This window comes from Chanodichthys erythropterus, chromosome 17 (assembly GCF_024489055.1).
Source record: "Chanodichthys erythropterus isolate Z2021 chromosome 17, ASM2448905v1, whole genome shotgun sequence".
Lineage (NCBI taxonomy): Eukaryota > Metazoa > Chordata > Actinopteri > Cypriniformes > Xenocyprididae > Chanodichthys > Chanodichthys erythropterus.
Window position 1 is genome coordinate 45,408 of NC_090237.1, and position 19,877 is coordinate 65,284.

A 19,877-nucleotide genomic window follows, 5' to 3' on the forward strand; every position below is an offset into this window, starting at 1 on the left:
CAGAACTGGGCTAATATGGTCATACTTCCTAGTTCTAGTAAGAACTCTAGCTGCTGCATTTTGTACGAGCTGTAGTTTATTTATCAAGCGGGAGGAACAACCACCCAGTAGAGCGTTACAGTAATCTAACCTTTAGGTCATGAACGCATGAACTAACCGTTCTGCATTCTTCATTGAGAGCATATGTCGTAGTTTAGATATATTTTTAAGATGGAAGAAAGCGGTTTTACAGATGCTAGTAACATGGCCTTCAAATGAAAGATTGGTATCAAAGAGCACACCCAGGTTCCTAACTGACGACGAAGACTTAACAGAGCCGCCATCAAGTGTTAGACAGTATTCTAGATTATTGCGTGAAGTAGTTTTCGGTCCAAAAATTAGAATCTCCATTTTTCCTGAATTTAGTACTGGTAAATTACTGGTCATCCAGTTTTTTATATCAGCTATACATTCTGTTAATTTTGTGAATTGGTGATTTTCGTCAGGGCGTGAAGAAATGTACAGCTGAGTATCATCAGCGTAACAATGAAAACTAATGCCATGCTTCCTAATTATCTCTCCTAAGGGCAGCATGTACAGAGTGAAAAGCAACGGTCCTAGTACTGAGCCTTGCGGTACTCCATATTGAACTTGTGATCGATATGACATCTCTTCGTTTACTTATTACAGGATTGTAAATGCAACTCAAATTTTTGTTTATTTACATTTGTTTATTTGAGCATTTAGTACAAACCCGATTCCAAAAAAGTTGGGACACTGTACAAATCGTGAATAAAAACAGAATACAATGATGTGGAAGTTTCAAATTTCAATATTTTATTCAGAATACAACATAGATGACATATCAAATGTTTAAACTGAGAAAATATATCACTTTAAGGGAAAAATTAGTTTAAATTTCATGGCATCAACACATCTCAAAAAAGTTGGGACAAGGCCATGTTTACCACTGTGTGGCATCCCCTCTTCTTTTTATAACAGTCTGCAAACGTCTGGGGACTGAGGAGACAAGTTGCTCAAGTTTAGGAATTGGAATGTTGTCCCATTCTTGTCTAATACAGGCTTCTAGATGCTCAACTGTCTTAGGTCTTCTTTGTCACCAAATGTTTTCTATGGGTGAAAGATCTGGACTGCAGGCTGGCCATTTCAGTACCTGGATTCTTCTTCTACGCAGCCATGATGTTGTAATTGATGCAGTATGTGGTCTGGCATTGTCATGTTGGAAAATTCAAGGTCTTCCCTGAAAGAGATGACGTCTGGATGGGAGCATATGTTGTTCTAGAACTTGGATATACCTTTCAGCATTGATGGTGCCTTTCTAGATGTGCAAGCTGCCCATGCCACACGCACTCATGCAACCCCATACCATCAGAGATGCAGCTTCTGAACTGAGCGCTGATAACAACTTGGGTTGTCCTTGTCCTCTTTAGTCTGGATGACATGGTGTCTCAGTTTTCCAAAAAGAACTTCAAATTTTGATTCGTCTGACCACAGAACAGTTTTCCACTTCGCCACAGTCCATTTTAAATGAGCATTGGCCCAGAGAAAACGCCTGCGCTTCTGGATCATGTTTAGATACGGCTTCTTTTTTGACCTATAGAGTTTTAGCTGGCAACGGCGAATGGCACGGTGGATTGTGTTCAACGACAATGTTTTCTGGAAGTATTCCTGAGCCCATGTTGTGATTTCCATTACAGTAGCATTCCTGTATGTGATGCAGTGCCGTCTAAGGGCCCGAAGATCACGGGCATCCAGTATGGTTTTCCGGCCTTTACCCTTACGCACGGATTCTCTGAATCTTTGGATGATATTATGCACTGTAGATGATGATAACTTCAAACTCTTTGCAATTTTTCTCTGAGAAACTTCTTTCTGATATTGCTCCAGTATTTTTGGCCGCAGCATTGGGGGAATTGGTGATCCTCTGCCCATCTTGACTTCTGAGAGACACTGCCACTCTGAGAGGCTCTTTTTATACCCAATCATGTTGCCAATTGACCTAATAAGTTGCATATTGGTCCTCCAGCTGTTCCTTATATGTACATTTAACTTTTCCGGCCTCTTATTGCTACCTGTCCCAACTTTTTTGGAATGTGTAGCTCTCATGAAATCCAAAATGAGCCAATATTTGGCATGACATTTCAAAATGTCTCACTTTCAGCATTTGATATGTTATCTATATTCTATTGTGAATAAAATATAAGTTTATGAGATTTGCAAATTATTGCATTCCTTTTTTATTCACAATTTGTACAGTGTCCCAACTTTTTTGGAATCAGGTTAGTAATTTATTTGTAATAAACACTTTAAGTGGGCTATTAAAATGTGTTATTTATATGTTAAACTATGTTTTTTAAAACATATGTGCAGAGTGTGACGTCATTTTGTGACCGTTGCAGTGTGCATAGAAAGAACTCTACTCCTCAGCACACATAGCCACTTTCAGTGTTGTAAAAGTTAGGCAGGTTTTTTGTGCTTATTTTTATTTCCAGAAACAGCTCAATAACCCTTTTAATCTATGTCCCGCAGACTGTCCCATTGCCTCACGATTGCAAGCAATGTCAAAAATGCGATAAAGTGAAATCCTCCGGTGTGTATGTTGTTCAAACTTGTGTTCTCATCGATACGCTTGTTGTATTTCGTGGAGTTTTGATTTGTTTTGCATGGCATTAGCTCTACTACTAGATATATTTATGGAGATGAGAAATAAAAACCCACCCTGTACAGCTATGATCAGCTGTTCGGCTGAGTTTTCGTGTTGTTACGGAAAGGCCGAAGCTGATCGGTTCCTTGACAGCAACATAGCGTTGGCCCAGATCTGGTCCACACGTACAAGAAAAAAACAGCAACCCCAACCAAAAATGTCTTTCCGTGCCCCTGCCTAGGCTGATAATTAACTTTAACATTCATGGATGGTCTTAGTTTAATGTTCTTAGCAAGTCCGAATTTCTTTAACAAAACACAAACTTCCAATATGAACTTGAAATGACACTGTGTATTTTAATTCAAGTTCACTCTATAATGCTATTGTCCTGACAGACTCTTTGGTCTGGTTTCACGGTTAGGGTTAGCCTAAACCAGGATTATGCCTTAGTTCAATTAGGGCATTTAAGAAGCTCTTATAAATGTTCACTAGAACAACACATTGCTGGTGTGCACCTTGAGACAAAACAATGTCATCAACATAATTTAAGATGTGTCAGTACAAGTTGCTTTTAGTTAAAAGAGCTCAAACATGCATTTTAGTTAAAGACTACCTTAAGCCTTGTCTGTGAAACCGGGGGATTGAGTTTAGATTTAGATATGTCTGACAAAACATCACTCTATCGTTGTGCATTTTGGGTGCATATATGTATATATATATATATATATATATATATATATATATATATATATATATATATATATATATATATATATATATATATATATATATACAGTACAGTCCAAAAGTTTGGAATATTACTGTTTTTTACTGTATTTTTAATTAAATAAATGTAGCCTTGGTGAGCAGACGAAACTTCTTTTAAAAACATTAAAAATCTTAGTGGTTCCAAACTTTTGGACTGTACTGTATATATATTATTTGAGAGTATTTCTTACTAGAAGTCATTTTGTGCCTTTCACTCTAAAAAATGCTGGGTTAAATTACAACCCAATCTGGGTTGAAAATGAACTAACCCAGCAGTTGGGTTAAATGTTTGTAGTTTTATTTAACTCAACTATTGTTTTAAAATGACTATATGGCTGTCTTATAATGAACCCAAAATATCTTGGAAATTAAAAATCTGACACATCATTACTAGAGGCAACAATAATAATCAAAAGGTGAACATTTATTAATAAGCAATTTAATAAATGCTTATTGTTTTATTATTATTCATTAAATGTTCATTTAAATGAACTATTTTTGGTTCATTTTAAACACGCAATACAGTAATTTTTAAACACTATTTGAGGTAAATAAAACTACCCAGCAGGTTAGGCAAACATTTAACCCAACTTGGGTTCTTTTTAACCCAGCGTGTTTTAGAGAACTCTCTCGATTGATCAAATCAGCTTGACACATATATGTCGTTCTTCCAGCCATAAGAAAGCGGTTTCCTTTAAATGTTTAAAGATGAGCTGGCTCGTGAGAGAGATGTGTTCGTGAGAATGAAAGAGGACAGGCGGACCAGTACGTGTCTTTCATCATTAATGAGTCTCATTCGCGTTTTTCGTTAGATGGCAGCAAAGCACCAGAGAAACATCAGAGGAGCTCTGCAGCATCCGCATCCGAGCACGAGCGCTAGCCGCTGTCATTACCGAACAGAACCGAGCCGAAGCAGAATACACACGCACGCACGCGCGCGCGCGCACACACACACACACATACACACACACTCGGGGACGGGGCAGATCTGTATTCATCGGAACCAGGCGAAATGAGCTGCTTTTGGATACACTCGATCTTCATCCCGGGATTCTTCGTACTCTTCGGATTTGAAGGTAAGAATCTGATGTGATGCTTTTGTCATGATCTTTTATTTCTGCAGCACAGAGCGTTCTCGTGAGGCGTGTGTTCATGGCGGTATAAACAGAGGATGTGAGAACTTCGGTCCAGTGATGTTTCAGGACAGATAACTCTGCTGATAGCCGGGGTTATTCTCCACTTTCTTCTGTCTCTGGATTGCCCAGAGTTTGTTCAGCTTGAGACACGAATTAGCTGATTATTTTGAGGACAGATATGAACCGAGATCGATCTGAATCAGAAACAGCACATCTATCGTGTCGAGATGATGATTGTTGTTGGAGATCCAGTGAGGAATGCGCTTTATCTTCAGCAGCAGCTGATGCAGAACTGCCTGCGTGTGTCCTTGCAGGACCTTTGAACCGCAAAAGACTGAAGCTTTCAAACAGGTCCTGTGTCACTGTGTCATGGAACACTCATAATGTCTCTTGATTTAAAAACCCAGCAAACAAAGATAAACCTCAGGTGTAGTGCTGTGTATTAAGGTGCCTGAGCAATAACTCTGGGTTTCGTTCTTTCTAATGTTATTGATGATGTTGCTTATGTCCATTAGTGCCATTGATTTGCTCTCAGGATAAAGAGGGCGCTCATTAGGATGCACAGTAACTCTGGAACCCAAAGACACTCAATTATCTCTCATTTAAATCAGCCTAGCAATGCCTTTACGAGATTTTTCTTTGTCTTCCATGAAGTTGCCATTACGCAAGCTGAAAAAGCAATGCTCTTTTGATTAGAAAGAATCAGTGTGTGATGTTTGCATCTGCTCCTGTTCTTCATGTGCTGCTGCCATTAAATGTGTGTGTGCTCCTCAGTTCATGCTGTAGCTGTAGAAATGTAGGAGCAGTGACAGATGAAACCAAAGCCTTGACTGTCTCTGTCTCTGCGGGTGTTGAATGAGCCGCCCATAGGGGTCTCTGCTGGACCGGGTCAATGTGGGAGTTCATCATGCACTCATTACACATCAGTTTCACCAGGGTATGAGCCTACATGCATTTCATCCTTTAGCAAGGTTAGGTTGGAATAATATTTTTTGCCACTAGGATATGTGATCTCATTTTTTGGTTTATGATTATTAATCTTTAGCAGATGCATGACACATGTCAAATACATTTATTTAGTGAGCATATCTCCATGTACTGTGTGTGTACGCACATAGTTATAAGAGCAGTTATAATTCTTCTCATTCAGTATGTCACAGGATCAAACTCATCGCATTCCCTCTGAGAAGAATGAGCAAAAAGTTTCATATTGTAATAGTGAACTGACTGATCTCCACGATTCTCCATTTTAGAACTCTTATCAAAAATCATAGCAAATCATTACAGTATTTACTCGAACATTCACTCACAGACTGATTTGCATGCAGTTTCGAGCTTTCGAGCTATAGTCATTATCCATTCCGGTCAGGCAGCGTTTGCTTTTGATGGGTGCCGAAGAGAACAGGGAAGGAAATGAATTCTGCTCTGGGAGCGACTGATTCCATTTGGCCATCCGTTTATTGACTTTCTGCACAGAGGTTGGAAACCCTCTCAAACCTGAGTGTTAGTTAGTTGTGCACAGGAGGAAGAGCTGTTGTGGTCAATCCCCAGGAATGCCGTACTGTATTCATTAATGTTTACTGAAGTGCATCTATTGAGTTCATCTGAGGATGAGAAATTGAGCAGCTGGTAGAAGTCAAACATATTGAGCAGCGTTCGGACTGATGGAGTGTTGCTGTTGCTGTTTTAAGTGGTTCTGAATTAAGAAGTAGCCTAACCTAACCTCTTCTTCTAATAGGATGCTGTGATTGACTCTTTTTACCAGTAGTTAATTGTGATTGTTTGTGCAGAATCAGAGGCGTTCACACACTGTCGATATATGATGATGAACCTCACAGATCATGAGCTGACACATTTATCAGCAAAACAGATGAAATATGAGATTACATTAAAGATTTAGAATACATAAATATATTCATATATTTAGAGTTTATCTTAGTTGCCAGAAGGAGATCACTTGATCCTCCTTGAATAACACAAAAGTGAATTAGTGGTATTTCACTTCCAAACTGTGAATAAATACTGTAGTTTTCATGCAGTTTGTAGTGACTATGGAAGTGTGTATGCTGTTTTTGTACACTTTCAAGAACACCTTTTTAGTGTTCATTAAAATGTATTAGTAAGTGTGTGTGGGAAGTGTGTGTCTGTTGTTTTCTCCCTCTCATTTCTAGCCCAGAGAGAGGAAAACTCAACGGCAGAACTATCACAATGGACATATCACGATATATGCATATCGATACGATAACTGGATGATTTTTATACCTGTCCTTAATGTTATTAAATACAATAAGCCTCTCACAATGTGTGTGATCCCGATTACAGTTCTCTTCCGCGGCTAATATTACCAAACACACGCACAATTTGCCCATCTTTGTGAGATTTCATGCAAACACAGTCAGTTATGTCTTAGCAATATACTGGTGTGTAACAGTATATTGGATCTGTGCAGCTCTTAAAGCTTCAGTAATGTTAATCAAACAACAAAAGACTAAGAGGAAATCACTCACTGCTCTTCATGGGACTTTTGTAGACTAAGCAGTGTTTCATTTTTTTACATTTGGTTATTCAAATTCTGTGAATAAACCTACTGTAGGACTGGTTTACATTGGCATTAAAATGACCCTTAGTTTTAATGTAATGCTGCAGTAAAACACTGCTGTTCACTTTAGGAAGTTATTGTATATCTTCAGTATCACGCAGCCCCAGTGAGGACACTCGTCCTGTTAGACACAGATACTTTGTCTTTCAGGTGCTTCCTTAATTTTTTAATTATTTAATATGTGATATAAAAGCATATAAGTGGTAAGTTTCTGATTTCATAATTTATTTAGCTGCGTTTGGTGTGGGAGGGAATGTCCATACAGTGAACATGGTGTTTGTTTTGCTCATTCCCCTCATATTGAAGATTCTGAAAGGTGTCATTATGATGCCAGAATACATGTTTAACATTCCTGATCTTGTTTGGACAAGAGTTTGAGGGGAAAAATGTGGTGTCTGGCTCGAAAGGAGTGCCAACAACTACTGACAACAAGAGAAACAGAAACACATCAGAGCAATGTCTGGGCAGAAACTCATAAAGACGAGCCTCGGTCAAATACATCCATCTTCGCTGATCATCAGTTAAGACCAATAAATCTTGTTGTGAATATTGTTTACTAGAGTATTCAGACACATCTATGAGTGTCAATGATTTCACAGCTGGGAAAGTCACTCTGTAGTTCAGTCTAACTTTCCTGAACCTTCCACCTCTGTCTTGTTGAGCATCTCGAGGGATCGCTGACCCGGGACAGCAGACATGAAGGTCACCGTGTGTGTGGCTGTCAAGCACAGAAACCTCCTGACATTCAGATATCACACAGCTTCAGAGGAAGGGTGGCAGGCGCAGTTGTCATGGCAACCTGTTCAAACACAGGGGAGTGAGGCAGTGCTCTTGAGGGTCAGATTATGCAAACATTTCAAACATTTTGCGGTTAAATTATGGGGTTTATATTCTGAGACTCGTTGTGTCATATGTGGTGTAGACAGCATCGCTTATTATAATGAGTTTTATCTGCTTTTGATGCTTCGCATCGTGTGTGTAGTATTAGCACAAGAGGGTCATTCCGTGTCCAATCAGCCAGAGGTCCCCGACCTTTGATTTTGTTCATATTTTTTCATTTAAGGAAAGCCAAAATATTAAATGTCACATATGTATATTTACTAGGGTTGCAAAATTCCAGGAATTTTCAAAGCTGGAAACTTTCCATGGGAATTAACAGGAATATATGGGAATTAACGGGAATTAATGGGAATTAATGGGAATAAACAGGGAATTAGCAAAATTGCAGGTTAGCCTATAACAGGGCACTTAAATGTAATTGAAAAAAACATCTTGCAGCATAATTTTGGTTAAAACAACCAGATTTAATGCAATTTCAGTGGAATTTTTACCCTGACATTCACACAGCACACTGCTTACTGCTTACAGCAGGGCTATTGAGGACACACCCCCTGCATGCACTGTGCATTCCCCCAGTCCATAACATGCACATTTGATCAGAAATACAGAAAAAACTGTAATATTGTGAAACATAACTACAATTTAAAATAATGGTTTTCTATTTTAATATACATTAAAATATAATTTATTCCTATGATCAAAGCTGAATTTTCAGCATCATTACTCCAGTCTTCAGTGTCACATGATCCTTCAGAAATCATTCTAATATGATGATTTGATACTCAGTTATTATCAATGTTGGAAACCGTTGTGCTGCTTAATATTTTTTATAACCTGTGATACTTTTTTTCAGGATTCTTTGATGAATAAAAATGTTAAGAACAGCATTTATTTAAAATAGAAATATTTTGTAACAATATACACTACCAGTCAACATTTTGGGGTCAGTAATTTTTTTCTTTTTTTTTTTTTTGTGAAAGAAATTAATACTTTTATTCAGCTCGGATGTGTGAAATTGATAAAAGTGATAGTAAAGTGATATTGTTAGAAAAGACTATTTTGAATACATGCTGTTCTTTTTAACTTTTTATTCATCAATGAATCCTGAAAAAAAGTATTACAGGTTCCAAAAAAATATTTTCCAACATTGATAATAACTGAGTATTAAATCAGCATATTAGAATGATTTCTGAAGGATCATGTGACACTGAAATAAATAAAACATAACAATTGCTGCAATCAAAATATTTGTTACATATTTACTAAATTAGAAAAAGAAATGTCATGTTATGAACAAACAAAATGTTTATATTTATGTTTTTATATCATTTTATGTAAATATTATACATTTATATATCTATTTATCCCAAAATTTCTAATTAATTCTTATAAATTCTTATAAATTCCCATAAATTCCTGTTTTGTAGAAGGTGTCAAAATGACAATGAGTAAATGTGGTCAATTGTACACATTTTCAGTGGTCAAAAACCAAATGTGGGTCAATTTTCATACAACTGATACTTCAAGATATCTTAATATCCTTCTAGATTCTCATTCTTAATATAATTTTCTTTTGAAATCTTCATTTTTAAGGCTCTGTATAGTTCAGTCCCATAGATATGAGAATCTCAAAGCAGCTCCATGTTCAAATAGTTGAATTTTACCCATTTTCACTGATCAAAAACCAAATGTGGGTCACTTTGCACACAGATGATACTTATTGTGTCTAAGGAGGAATATCTGAAGACTAAATAATGTTTAAACTATATCTTGTCTCCTTCTATCAAAAGAATTGCATAAAACATAACTCTCTGAGTACCAAAAATCCACTGAAAATTTACTCTGTAAATATACATCTGTGACATTTAATATTTTAATCATTATTTATGTTTGTCTTTATACAGAAAAAAATATATTAACAAAATCAAAAATTTGAGCCAATTTGATTGATCTGACACGGAATGAACCTATAGCGTTATTTAAACACTGCAGCCATCATGTATTGCAACAGTCTTATCATGAAATAAGATTGTGGTGGTGTTGTCCAGCCCTCATTAGATTACTAGATGCCGCTGGAGTAGAAGGTTGATGTTCTTTACACTGAGGGTGGATGTGATACTGTGTGAGTAAAGGGCAACCAATGACAGTCAGACTCGTCATGTTTTCTGTCGTCTGTGCAGTAGAAGCAGATATACGTGCTTAAATGAAGGAGGTCAGTAATAGCTGGAGCCGTATATATCCGTCAGATTCTGATCTCAATGGCAGCCGCTCGACTGGTGCACAACCCTGAAAGTACATCATCTGATCTCCTGAGCTGTGAGCGTCACGTGAGCAGCATGTACCATTGTTAGCGTGACGTGACGTGACGCACCTGTAAAGGGCTGACAGTGACTGCATCGCCGATGAGAGACGGGATGTGTTAGTTGCTAAGGGTCCATCTGCTGTGACAGGAGAGATCCATATGCTTGAGCTTCACAGATGGTCTTCACACCTGAGCATGAATATTCTGCTGTGAGCGTGAGAGTCTGATGCTGAATGGAGCTGCTGACTGTCAAACTCCACCAACAGCAGCACTGCAGTTTACTGGAAACACCACTGAATAACTCCAGTCAGGCTGAACATCAGCTTTAAGAAGCAGCGTATGGAAATGATGAACCGCTCTGTGTGTGTGAGTGTGAGTGTGTGTCAGGTCCAAAATGTCCTCATTATCAGTGAAACCTGTTGAACACAGACTAGTGAGCCAGAGCTCATTGTTAAAAGGCTTATATTCATTTCGCACAGGTTTCTGTGAGTGTTATCTTTAGGGGTCAGAAGTCAGGTTAGGACACAGAACAGTGGAATAAAAACAGTGGAAGTCTATGGGCCAGATTTACTAAATGGTAAATTAGCGTGAGACTGCAATCCCATAAAAGCGCTGATGGGAGTGGAAGGCTCTGCGGCTGATCTACTGACACTGCATGCGAAAATAAAAGAACGCAGACGCAGCAGCTCATTTCCATTATGACCAACGCAATCCACCAAGAGCAGCTCAAATTAGCGTAGGGTCTCAGACAAGCAGATTTTTCACTGCGTGTGTTTAGTAAATCTCAACTGTAGTTTTTTAACACCTAAAGAGGGTTTGCGCTGGCACAAGCTGTTAGTAAATCTAGCCTTATATGTCTAGTATAGTCAAACAAACATAAGTGTGTGTGATTATTCATGAAACACGCAGTAATGTCGCTGCACACGTGTTTCTCTGTCTCCACAGACAGAAGCCCAGAATAAAACCGCTGTCCTGTTTCTCTGTCACTCTCATATAGATGTAGGACACTAAAGTCTGAAGGAAAATCAATAAATAGATTCACTTATTAGTTCTTTTGGCAAAGAGAAAATGGCTTTGGCAAAACTGTTGGAAAATAGGTGTAAATATTCATGAAGCAAACCTTCCAGGATGAATATTCATGACTGGGCTGTTTGGCTGAATTTGATTATTGATTTAAATGAGATGTCTCAATGTGTGTATGAAAGAAATTATTATATTGCTAGAAACACAGTAAACAAAATAAATGTTTTTTTTACTGTTATTATGTATTTGTTTCCTCTTCATGTAAAGCACTTTGAATTACCATTGTGTATGAAACGTGCTATACCAATAAAACTGCCTTGCCTACAGTACTTCACTCTCCAAAAGATTGGTATTAGTAAGAATGTCTTTGTTTTTGAAAGAAAGGTCAAAAACAGTTATGTTATGAAGTTTTCCTGTGATGGCGAAGCTCCAATACTCCAATCTTCAGTGTCACATGATGGCTGGAGATGGCTGTTTGATATTGAGTAGGGCTACACAACGATTAATCATTTAAGAAATATATGCATGTATAAATATATTATATTATATTATATAATATTATATTTAAATATAAATATTTTATATATAAATATAACATTTTTCTTAAATATATACATGTATGTGTGTGTATTTATATATACATAATTATTATACACAGAACAAACACATATATTACATGAAGACTTTTATTTTGCAAACGATTAATCGTGATTATCGTTGTTCAGCCCTAATATTGAGTCATTTTCACCCTTAGACCATCCAGCGCTAACACCGCGTCCTCCGTATCTACTCACCTGAGTCTCGCCAGGGTTTGTGTACCAATTTAAATCTAATTTGCGTGATCTGATGTGAGCATTAGTGAATAATTGATGCGATGTCAGGCTACTGAAGCACATCAGCAGACCCAAACACTTGTGTGGTCACAGCAGGAGGACTGCGGACTCTGAATGTGATTTAATTTGGACCGGAGAGATTGTAATGAGTATGTAGCCCACTCAGTATGATTACGCTGAATTGTTTTTATTTAAAAGAAAATATGTAGATGTTTACAAGAGTAATTTTGAATGCCATGTAATTAATATTTTCAAGGTACATTTATATTCAGCAGTTCTAAAACTAGTAACCGGCTAGAATGTTCATATAGAGTTTGATTGGCGAGCCAGTGAGGAGGGAGTGTGTGTCGGTTCGTTAACCGGAGCTGAGAGACTGTCAGAAGAGATTCATCTGGAGTTTAGCACTTATTGTGTGTACATTTCTCATACAACAACCGGGATGCTGGTTAAATGCAGTAAATTCTGATTAATGAAATCTGAATTTTGCTATAAATAAGTGTATCCTGTTTGAAAATGACATAATGATTGCTCATAATAACAGAGGAAGGGATGGATCAAAACTCTGATTAGTGTTCTGATGGTTGTTATTGATCATCGTTCACTTTTGTTGAGTCTAATGTGAAGCGTCTTGTAATGCTTTTCTTTAAAGGGACTACTCCACCATTTCTTCATCATTTACTCACCCTCATGAGTCTTTCTTCTGTGGAACACAAGTGAAGATTTTTAGGAACATAATACATTTCTGTTTTCATATAAGGCAAGTGAAGCCCAAAAGTTGGTGCTTCTAAAGCCGAGTTCAGACTGCACGATTTTAGCCCCGATTTTGGCTCGCCGACAGGTTTTGAGAAATCGCTGACAAATGCCCGAAATCACAGGGAAATCGGTGCTCGTTCACGCGAGTGACAATCACGCAGTGTGAATGAGCAAAGACGCGATCTGAGAGAATCACAGACGAGTCGCCGACACCCGTGAGATATTTGGCATGCTAAATATCTGGACCTGTCGGCGATTCAAAATCCTGCAGTGTGAAAGTGTTCTGACTGAAAACTACATCGGCGATGACCGACAGCCAATGAGAGAGCAAGATACAGAGCAGCGGGGAGTTCGGGGAGGAGTTATAGACCACAATATCAGCAAGCATGGCTTCATTTCAGATAAACATTACAATTCTATCAAACAAAAACAAAGCACAAACATTTGCTTGACCATCCGCAACAGCAGCACATTGAAAAGTTATGTTTACCTCCAACTCTTGTTGCAGAACACACAATCCACAGTCTCCCCAACCATTTCTTCCTCCATATTCTTCTTTTCTTTTTCTTATATTCGCTGCAAATCAGCGCACAGGCAACTTGTATTGCAAGCTTCTTGCGGGCTACCGTTTTTAATAATAATAATAATAACAACTCCGGTCCTGCACGCGTGATATCGCGTTGTTTCCTTGTCACGTCTCGCACGTGTTTGGTTGTGAAAAGTAGTTTGCGTGCCAGACAGAGTTGTCGGCGATTCTTCCTATTGTAAAGTCATGCAGTGTGAAACCTTCTGTCGCCGATCCATCGTGCAGTGTGAACACAGCAGCGACTGAATGCTGGCCAAGATAGTCATGCAGTGTGAAAAGAACAGTGACCCGACTACTTTGAAAATCGTGCAGTCTGAACTCGGCTTAAAGCCACACCCCATTCACCTCCATTGAAAATGCCTCATTTTCAATTTTTTTAAGAAAAGGAGCGATGAGTGAAAATACTTTTTTTTTTAAGGTGATTAACCTGATACCTCGAATGCTGTTGTTTGATCTTAACTTGTACTGAACCAGGAATATTCCTTGAAGTTAGTTAGTTGATTTAATGGTTGTGAAATTGTTGTGTTTTTCTCTGCTTCATGCACTGCCGTTAATGTGCTGGACACTTATATAAGGGGCTTTTGGTAAGAAAGTGTCTGCTATGTTCAATGCCAGAGTTGTGCTTGAGACGAGCGTCGTCCCTCACAGATGAAATAATGCTGGAGAGGAACAGGATCGACTCATAAATAGAGGTGATAAGCAGCGAGCTCATTTATATGCTAATTCTCTAAAGCAACATGTCATGCGTTAGCTGCTCTCCACTCCAGTGGACATGAGAATCAGCATCATTGTGCCTCGGAGCTCATTCAGAGGAACCGAGGATTGTGTGGAGATCAGATGAAGAGATGAGTTGAGATCAACATCAGGGGTTAAAGATTTTGACATGTGTCACGACTGGCCAAAAAGTCTAGGGGTCTAGAAGTATGATTGTCACTTCGGGTGTAAGAGGCCCTGGGTTCAAATCCCGGACGAGCCCCCACTTTTGTCACGACCGCCTCAAAGTCGTGAGAAATGAAAGGAGGACATAGTGACATCAGCGTAGTTGCATGAATTGAACATATTTAATGGTTAACATGAAAAAATGTAATCTGTAAAACAGCAGAGTAGTGATGTCCGGTTCGCGAACTAATCGTTCTTTTTAACCGGTTCTTTTCAGTGAACCGGTCGAACCAGTTCACCAAATCGGTCTGAATCGTTCCAAACAGTTCGCATCTCCAGTTAGCAAACACGAATCCACAAATGACTAAAGTTACTCACTTTTTGACGTGCCTGACACTACCTCTCGAAATAAACCAACATCCCGAAGTTATTCAGTTACTCCAACAATACAGTGACTTAACCTGCTGTAAAGAGCGAACTGATGATGATGGGCACGAGCTGCAGAGCAGCTGATATGAGTGCGCATGCGCGGCGTACACGAACGAACATACACGGCCTGTCACCGTTGTCGTTCTCGAGTCAAGAACCGGTTGCAACGGATCATCAGTACACAACCGAGAACCGCTTCTTTCGGACATGTCCGATTTGAGAACCGGTGAGCTGATGATACTGTGCATGCGTGCAATTTTTCAAGAGAATGAAAAGCATGTTAGTCAAGTTTTGTTGAACATCGGACAGTGTGATAATATAAAACATACTGGAAATATGTTTATGACTTAATTCAAAATACAAAAAGTTTATTGTGCTTTTCCAAATACACCATAGCAGATTAATAGCATAAAATACTGTACACAATACTGTACATAATAAACTACATGCCAACATCAACATAATATTTTGTACACAGACCAAACTAATGTTCAGAAATAGTTCTACAAATGTATTTTTCAATATTAATTTTATTTAAAAAGCAATATAGTGAAAGTTGTGCAGTTGTGCTTTCAAGTACATTTTTTTTAAAGATTGGAAACATTTATTTGTTATAAATAATCCATGGACAGCTTATTTAATTTCTAAACAAGATGATATAAAGATAAAAAATGATGTAATCAAACTACAGCGAGAGCAAACAAGCGACTCCTGTTGAATCGCTCTCGCGGTTCTCGAATCTCAATCTTGTTCTCGAGTAGAACCGGTTGCAACAGTTTTCGGATCATACACAACCGAGAACTGCTTCTTTCGGACGTGTCCGACTTGAGAACCGATGAGCTGATGATACTGCGCATGCGTGAATCAGCGTGTGATCTGAAGCTACCGAACAGTAACATCACAGCACCGGCTAACTAGGACAACTGATGCTATGAGAGGACTCGAATGAATACTAATTTATTCACTTTATAACTGTAAAACTTTGTTTGCACATCACTGCCTGTATATGTCATGTGTTTGGATGCTTTAGATGCAAAACTAAATTGAAAGAAACGCTTCAGATTATAATGTTTTAGTTGACTGATGTTATGATTACTGACTTTATATATTTGAATGTGTTAAGTTTTTTCATCCTGGCCCGCGATAGACGACGTCATTACGTCGGAGCGTAAAAGAACCGGTGAACCGTTTTTTTTCAACCGGTTTATTGAATTGAACTGTCTGAAAGAACCGGTTCGTGGAAAAGAACTTCCCATCACTACTGTAGAGTCCGTAAGATGCATCGAAACCCAAAAAGCAAGTAACAAAAATCAACTTTAAACTACAACTAAACAAGACAACCGCTGTAAACTCTCCATCCCCGCTAACAAAGCAGACAAAACGCTAACAAAACTTTATAGAGGGAAGAACAAAGTTCTCTTGATGAGCCTCGTAGCCACAGGAAGAGCAGGAGACCCGTCACACACGTGAGAGACTCATGCGTGAATGAGAAAATAAAGAGCGGGACATGTGTGATGTTAAAGAGTTATTAAGCGCAATAAGCCGTGACAATACAGAACTCGGTGCGGAGCTCGCGATGCAAGCATTAATGCGTGAACATAAGAAATGATTCTCTCGATCAGGTACAGGCTTCCTGTCCCTCTTTCACGTCAGACCTCTACTAAATGATTGATTATACCACCGGAGGTTGTGTTAACAGAACTTATTCTGTCATTTACCTCATTTTAAAAACATTGACAGGTAATTCCAAATGCTGTCCATTATTTTGTCAGAAGAGATAAAAGAAAACCGCTTAAGCCCAGTGCAAATCACACACACTCTCTCTCACACTTGCACTCACACACACACACACACACACACACACACACACACATATACTTGTACATATGGTTTACGGGGACTCTCCATAGACGTAATGGTTTTTGTACTGTACAAACTGTATTTTCTCCCCCTACACTACCCCTAAACCTACCCATCACAGGAAACTGTCTGCATTTTTTTAATTAAAAAAAAATACAGTTTAGTATGTTTTTTTAAGCCATTTGGTTTACGAGGACACAGGACGTGTCATTATACTCACTTGTGTCCTCATAAACCATATATACAAGAACACACACACTTTGCATTTCACCGCATCTCTATCTTTCTATTAAACCTGGCATTGTACACTTTGAATATTGCTGTGATGAATTGCTTATGCTCCTTATGAGTTGCTTTGGATGAAACTCTCTGCTGAATGCATGAATGTGAATGTAAACCTGACCAACAGGTGTGGAGGTCCACCTCTCAGTTCCTTCGGGTCTATCGAGTCAAGCGTTCGGGGCTTGCGGCGGGCGTTCTGAGGCGTCTGTAGGGCAGTGCTCTCAATTCAGCTAAAATATAAAACGGTTTTGCCGCGGGGCCACTGCTAAAGAGAGTCGCGCGGCTCTTGAGAGCGAGTTATCAAACCAGAACGGTTGCTGTGAGACGAGATGCTCCAGTGAGATGAAGAAGGGAAGGAAGCTCAACTTCAGTGTATGGTAATGTATCTCGAGTTGTTAGAGAAACCACCAGAGTCTGTGTGGAGAGAACGGCCGCTTTAGACCTTCCATACAGGTTGATGAAAGCTTGTGCATAATTCTTCTTCTGTTTTTTGTTCTTTCTGTCTGTCTCTGTTGGTTGTCTCAGTGAACAGATGCTGGTTTAATTCACGTAGGTATAGAGCTGCGGTCTCTACAGAGGGATATCTCTCACCAAACATGTATATTTAATTTCTGCTGAGACGGATCAGATCAACAGAAGCCACGCACCGCAGTGGGTTTCAAACCGCAGTTTAAGACTCACGGGAATTTTTGCCAGACTCATTTTACTTGAAAAGATTTTGCCAGAATGATGTCTCAGACTGCAAGCAATTGAGATATTATGTAAATATTATTAACTGAAATCAATGCACATGTTTAAAATTAATGTTCTTAATTAAATAACAAATATTTTGAACCAAAATGGCAATTTGAACCAAAAATGTGGTTTTGTTGTTATTTGTGCATTTTGTGTATGATCAAAGGTCATAACATATTTCACAGTTTTATAAAATAACAACTTTGTCAGATCATTTTCTCATGATTCAGCTCTGGAAGTCTCTGCACACGTTAAGTGGTGTTCTGTGTGTTTTTGAGGGAGTTTAACATGGTAATTTATCACTGTAGTACAGTAAGACTGAACATGCCAGCTGATAATCAGACGTCATCCTCACATGATGTTGTTACAGGATCTACTTTAGATACAAATCAGTGAAATGTCTAAAAGCCATTATAGAGAAAAGGAGCATCAGCAGTAAAAACAGAATAAGAGTGAAAGAACTCGAAATTACACTATGTCAAACCGGACCAATTAATCTTTATATGGTGTGTCGTGTGCCTGTTATTGCTTTGTGTCTCTAGAAATGACACAACTTTTTTCTACCATGAAACATTTGATGTTCATTGATGTCAATTCTGTCTTAAGTAAAATGCAATTCTGATTCTCAGATGTTTCTGCAGAAATAAGCCTGAATCTGTAGATAGAGATGCATCTTTACTGTACTTTTGTGTGCTTTCTGAAATATTTCTTCAGTTATTTCAGGTGGTTTTAATGTGACAGACGGATCATCTAAAGCACTGCTTGTTGTTTACAGCCATTAACACACTTTAAAAGAGCGATTAAAAACAACAGATGTGTGTTAAACTCTACAGATGTATTTAGTGTCTAAGTAAAAATGAAACAATTGTGCATTTTGTCATTTCACTTATAGTATTAACAGTAATATTTACATTGATAATGAATGAAAATAGTAATATTTCAGGCTTTTTTGAATCACTGATCTGTGTTTATTAGCCTCTCAGGTCAATAATATAATGAAGTCGATATTCACTGAAACTGTTCCCGCGATATGCATCTCACTGAGATCAAGCCTTTGGTGTCCTTGACGTCACACAACATGTCTGCCAGTGAACATATGCCAATGAGATGTAAAGAGTTTGAGCACAAACTCCTTCTCTTCCTCATGGACACGCTTGGATTTGTTTGGAAAGCAGCAGTTACAATCAGCTGAAACCTTTGCTCGTTTGTGGCCGTTGTGATTTTGTGCAGTTAAAAATCATCCTGTTTGATTACAGATGAAATCTTACTGAGCTTTTCACTCCCTTAATCTAGATTTTGCCCACAAGATGAAGCACATCATCCCGTTTCTATTGGAGATGACCTGATTCTACACCTGAAATAGACTCACGCTTTCCTCCTGAGCGTTGAGTAAAATAAAACATCTTACCCTTGAATTCTCAGACCACCCGTATATACCTCTCTCTCTCTCTCTCTCTGGTAGTTAATGACTGTGGGTTCGAGCCGCGAAAACTGTTTTGCATAGGGTCAGGAATCATGATGACAAATACGTTAAGTCATTAATAGTCTTGTTCTTCATGGATAAAAATGCACATCTGATGTAGGTCAACAAGGCATAAAAAACACTGAATTAATGTTAACAGATTTCATTTTTTCACAATGACTGACATTTGACACAGACCCACGACTGCAGGATTCTGTTGTTTAAGGCTCTTCACGCTTGACAGGTTTGGTTGGATTAAAGCAAACTATGGTGCGATAGCTCTAGTGCGGTTCATCTGAATAAGTGTGAACGCTGCCATTCAAACCTTGTTGCGCACCAAACCATCCAACTCTGGTGCGGTATGAAATATCAACACAACACGGACCAAAGACGAAGAAAAAGAATGCTCAAGCCTAGCTGTTTTTTCTCATCATAGTCGCGGTGTTGTCCATCACAGTTCAGCACAGGTGTCGGAAACGCCGTCTCCTCGCAGCAGATCTTCGTTTCTGTGTGTAACGGAAGAATTCCTGCTGTTTTGACTCCTTTACTCATGTTATAAGCTCTTCACGTGTTTTCAGCTGATGAAAATACCATCATCTGTGCGCACATACATTTAGCACACAGGATAGCACACAGATGATGAGAAAGTTCAGTTGCAAAATATTTCATAAAAGCCTTTTTTATCTTCAGGTTCTGTGTTCGAAATGACAGGGAGCACCTTTACATGCACACCAATAACTACCAAA

At 38.5% G+C, this 19,877-nt stretch overlaps 1 protein-coding gene across 1 annotated transcript in view; it reads left to right on the plus strand.

The window, feature by feature from the left end:
• Positions 1-4,423: 4,423 nt before the first annotated feature.
• Positions 4,424-19,877, plus strand: part of lsamp (limbic system associated membrane protein) — a 171,204-nt gene continuing 155,750 nt past the window's right edge. The window contains exon 1 of the mRNA XM_067365730.1: positions 4,424-4,488. Coding sequence (XP_067221831.1) covers positions 4,425-4,488 — 64 coding nt within the window. The 5' untranslated portion in view covers position 4,424. The remainder of the gene's footprint in view (positions 4,489-19,877) is intronic.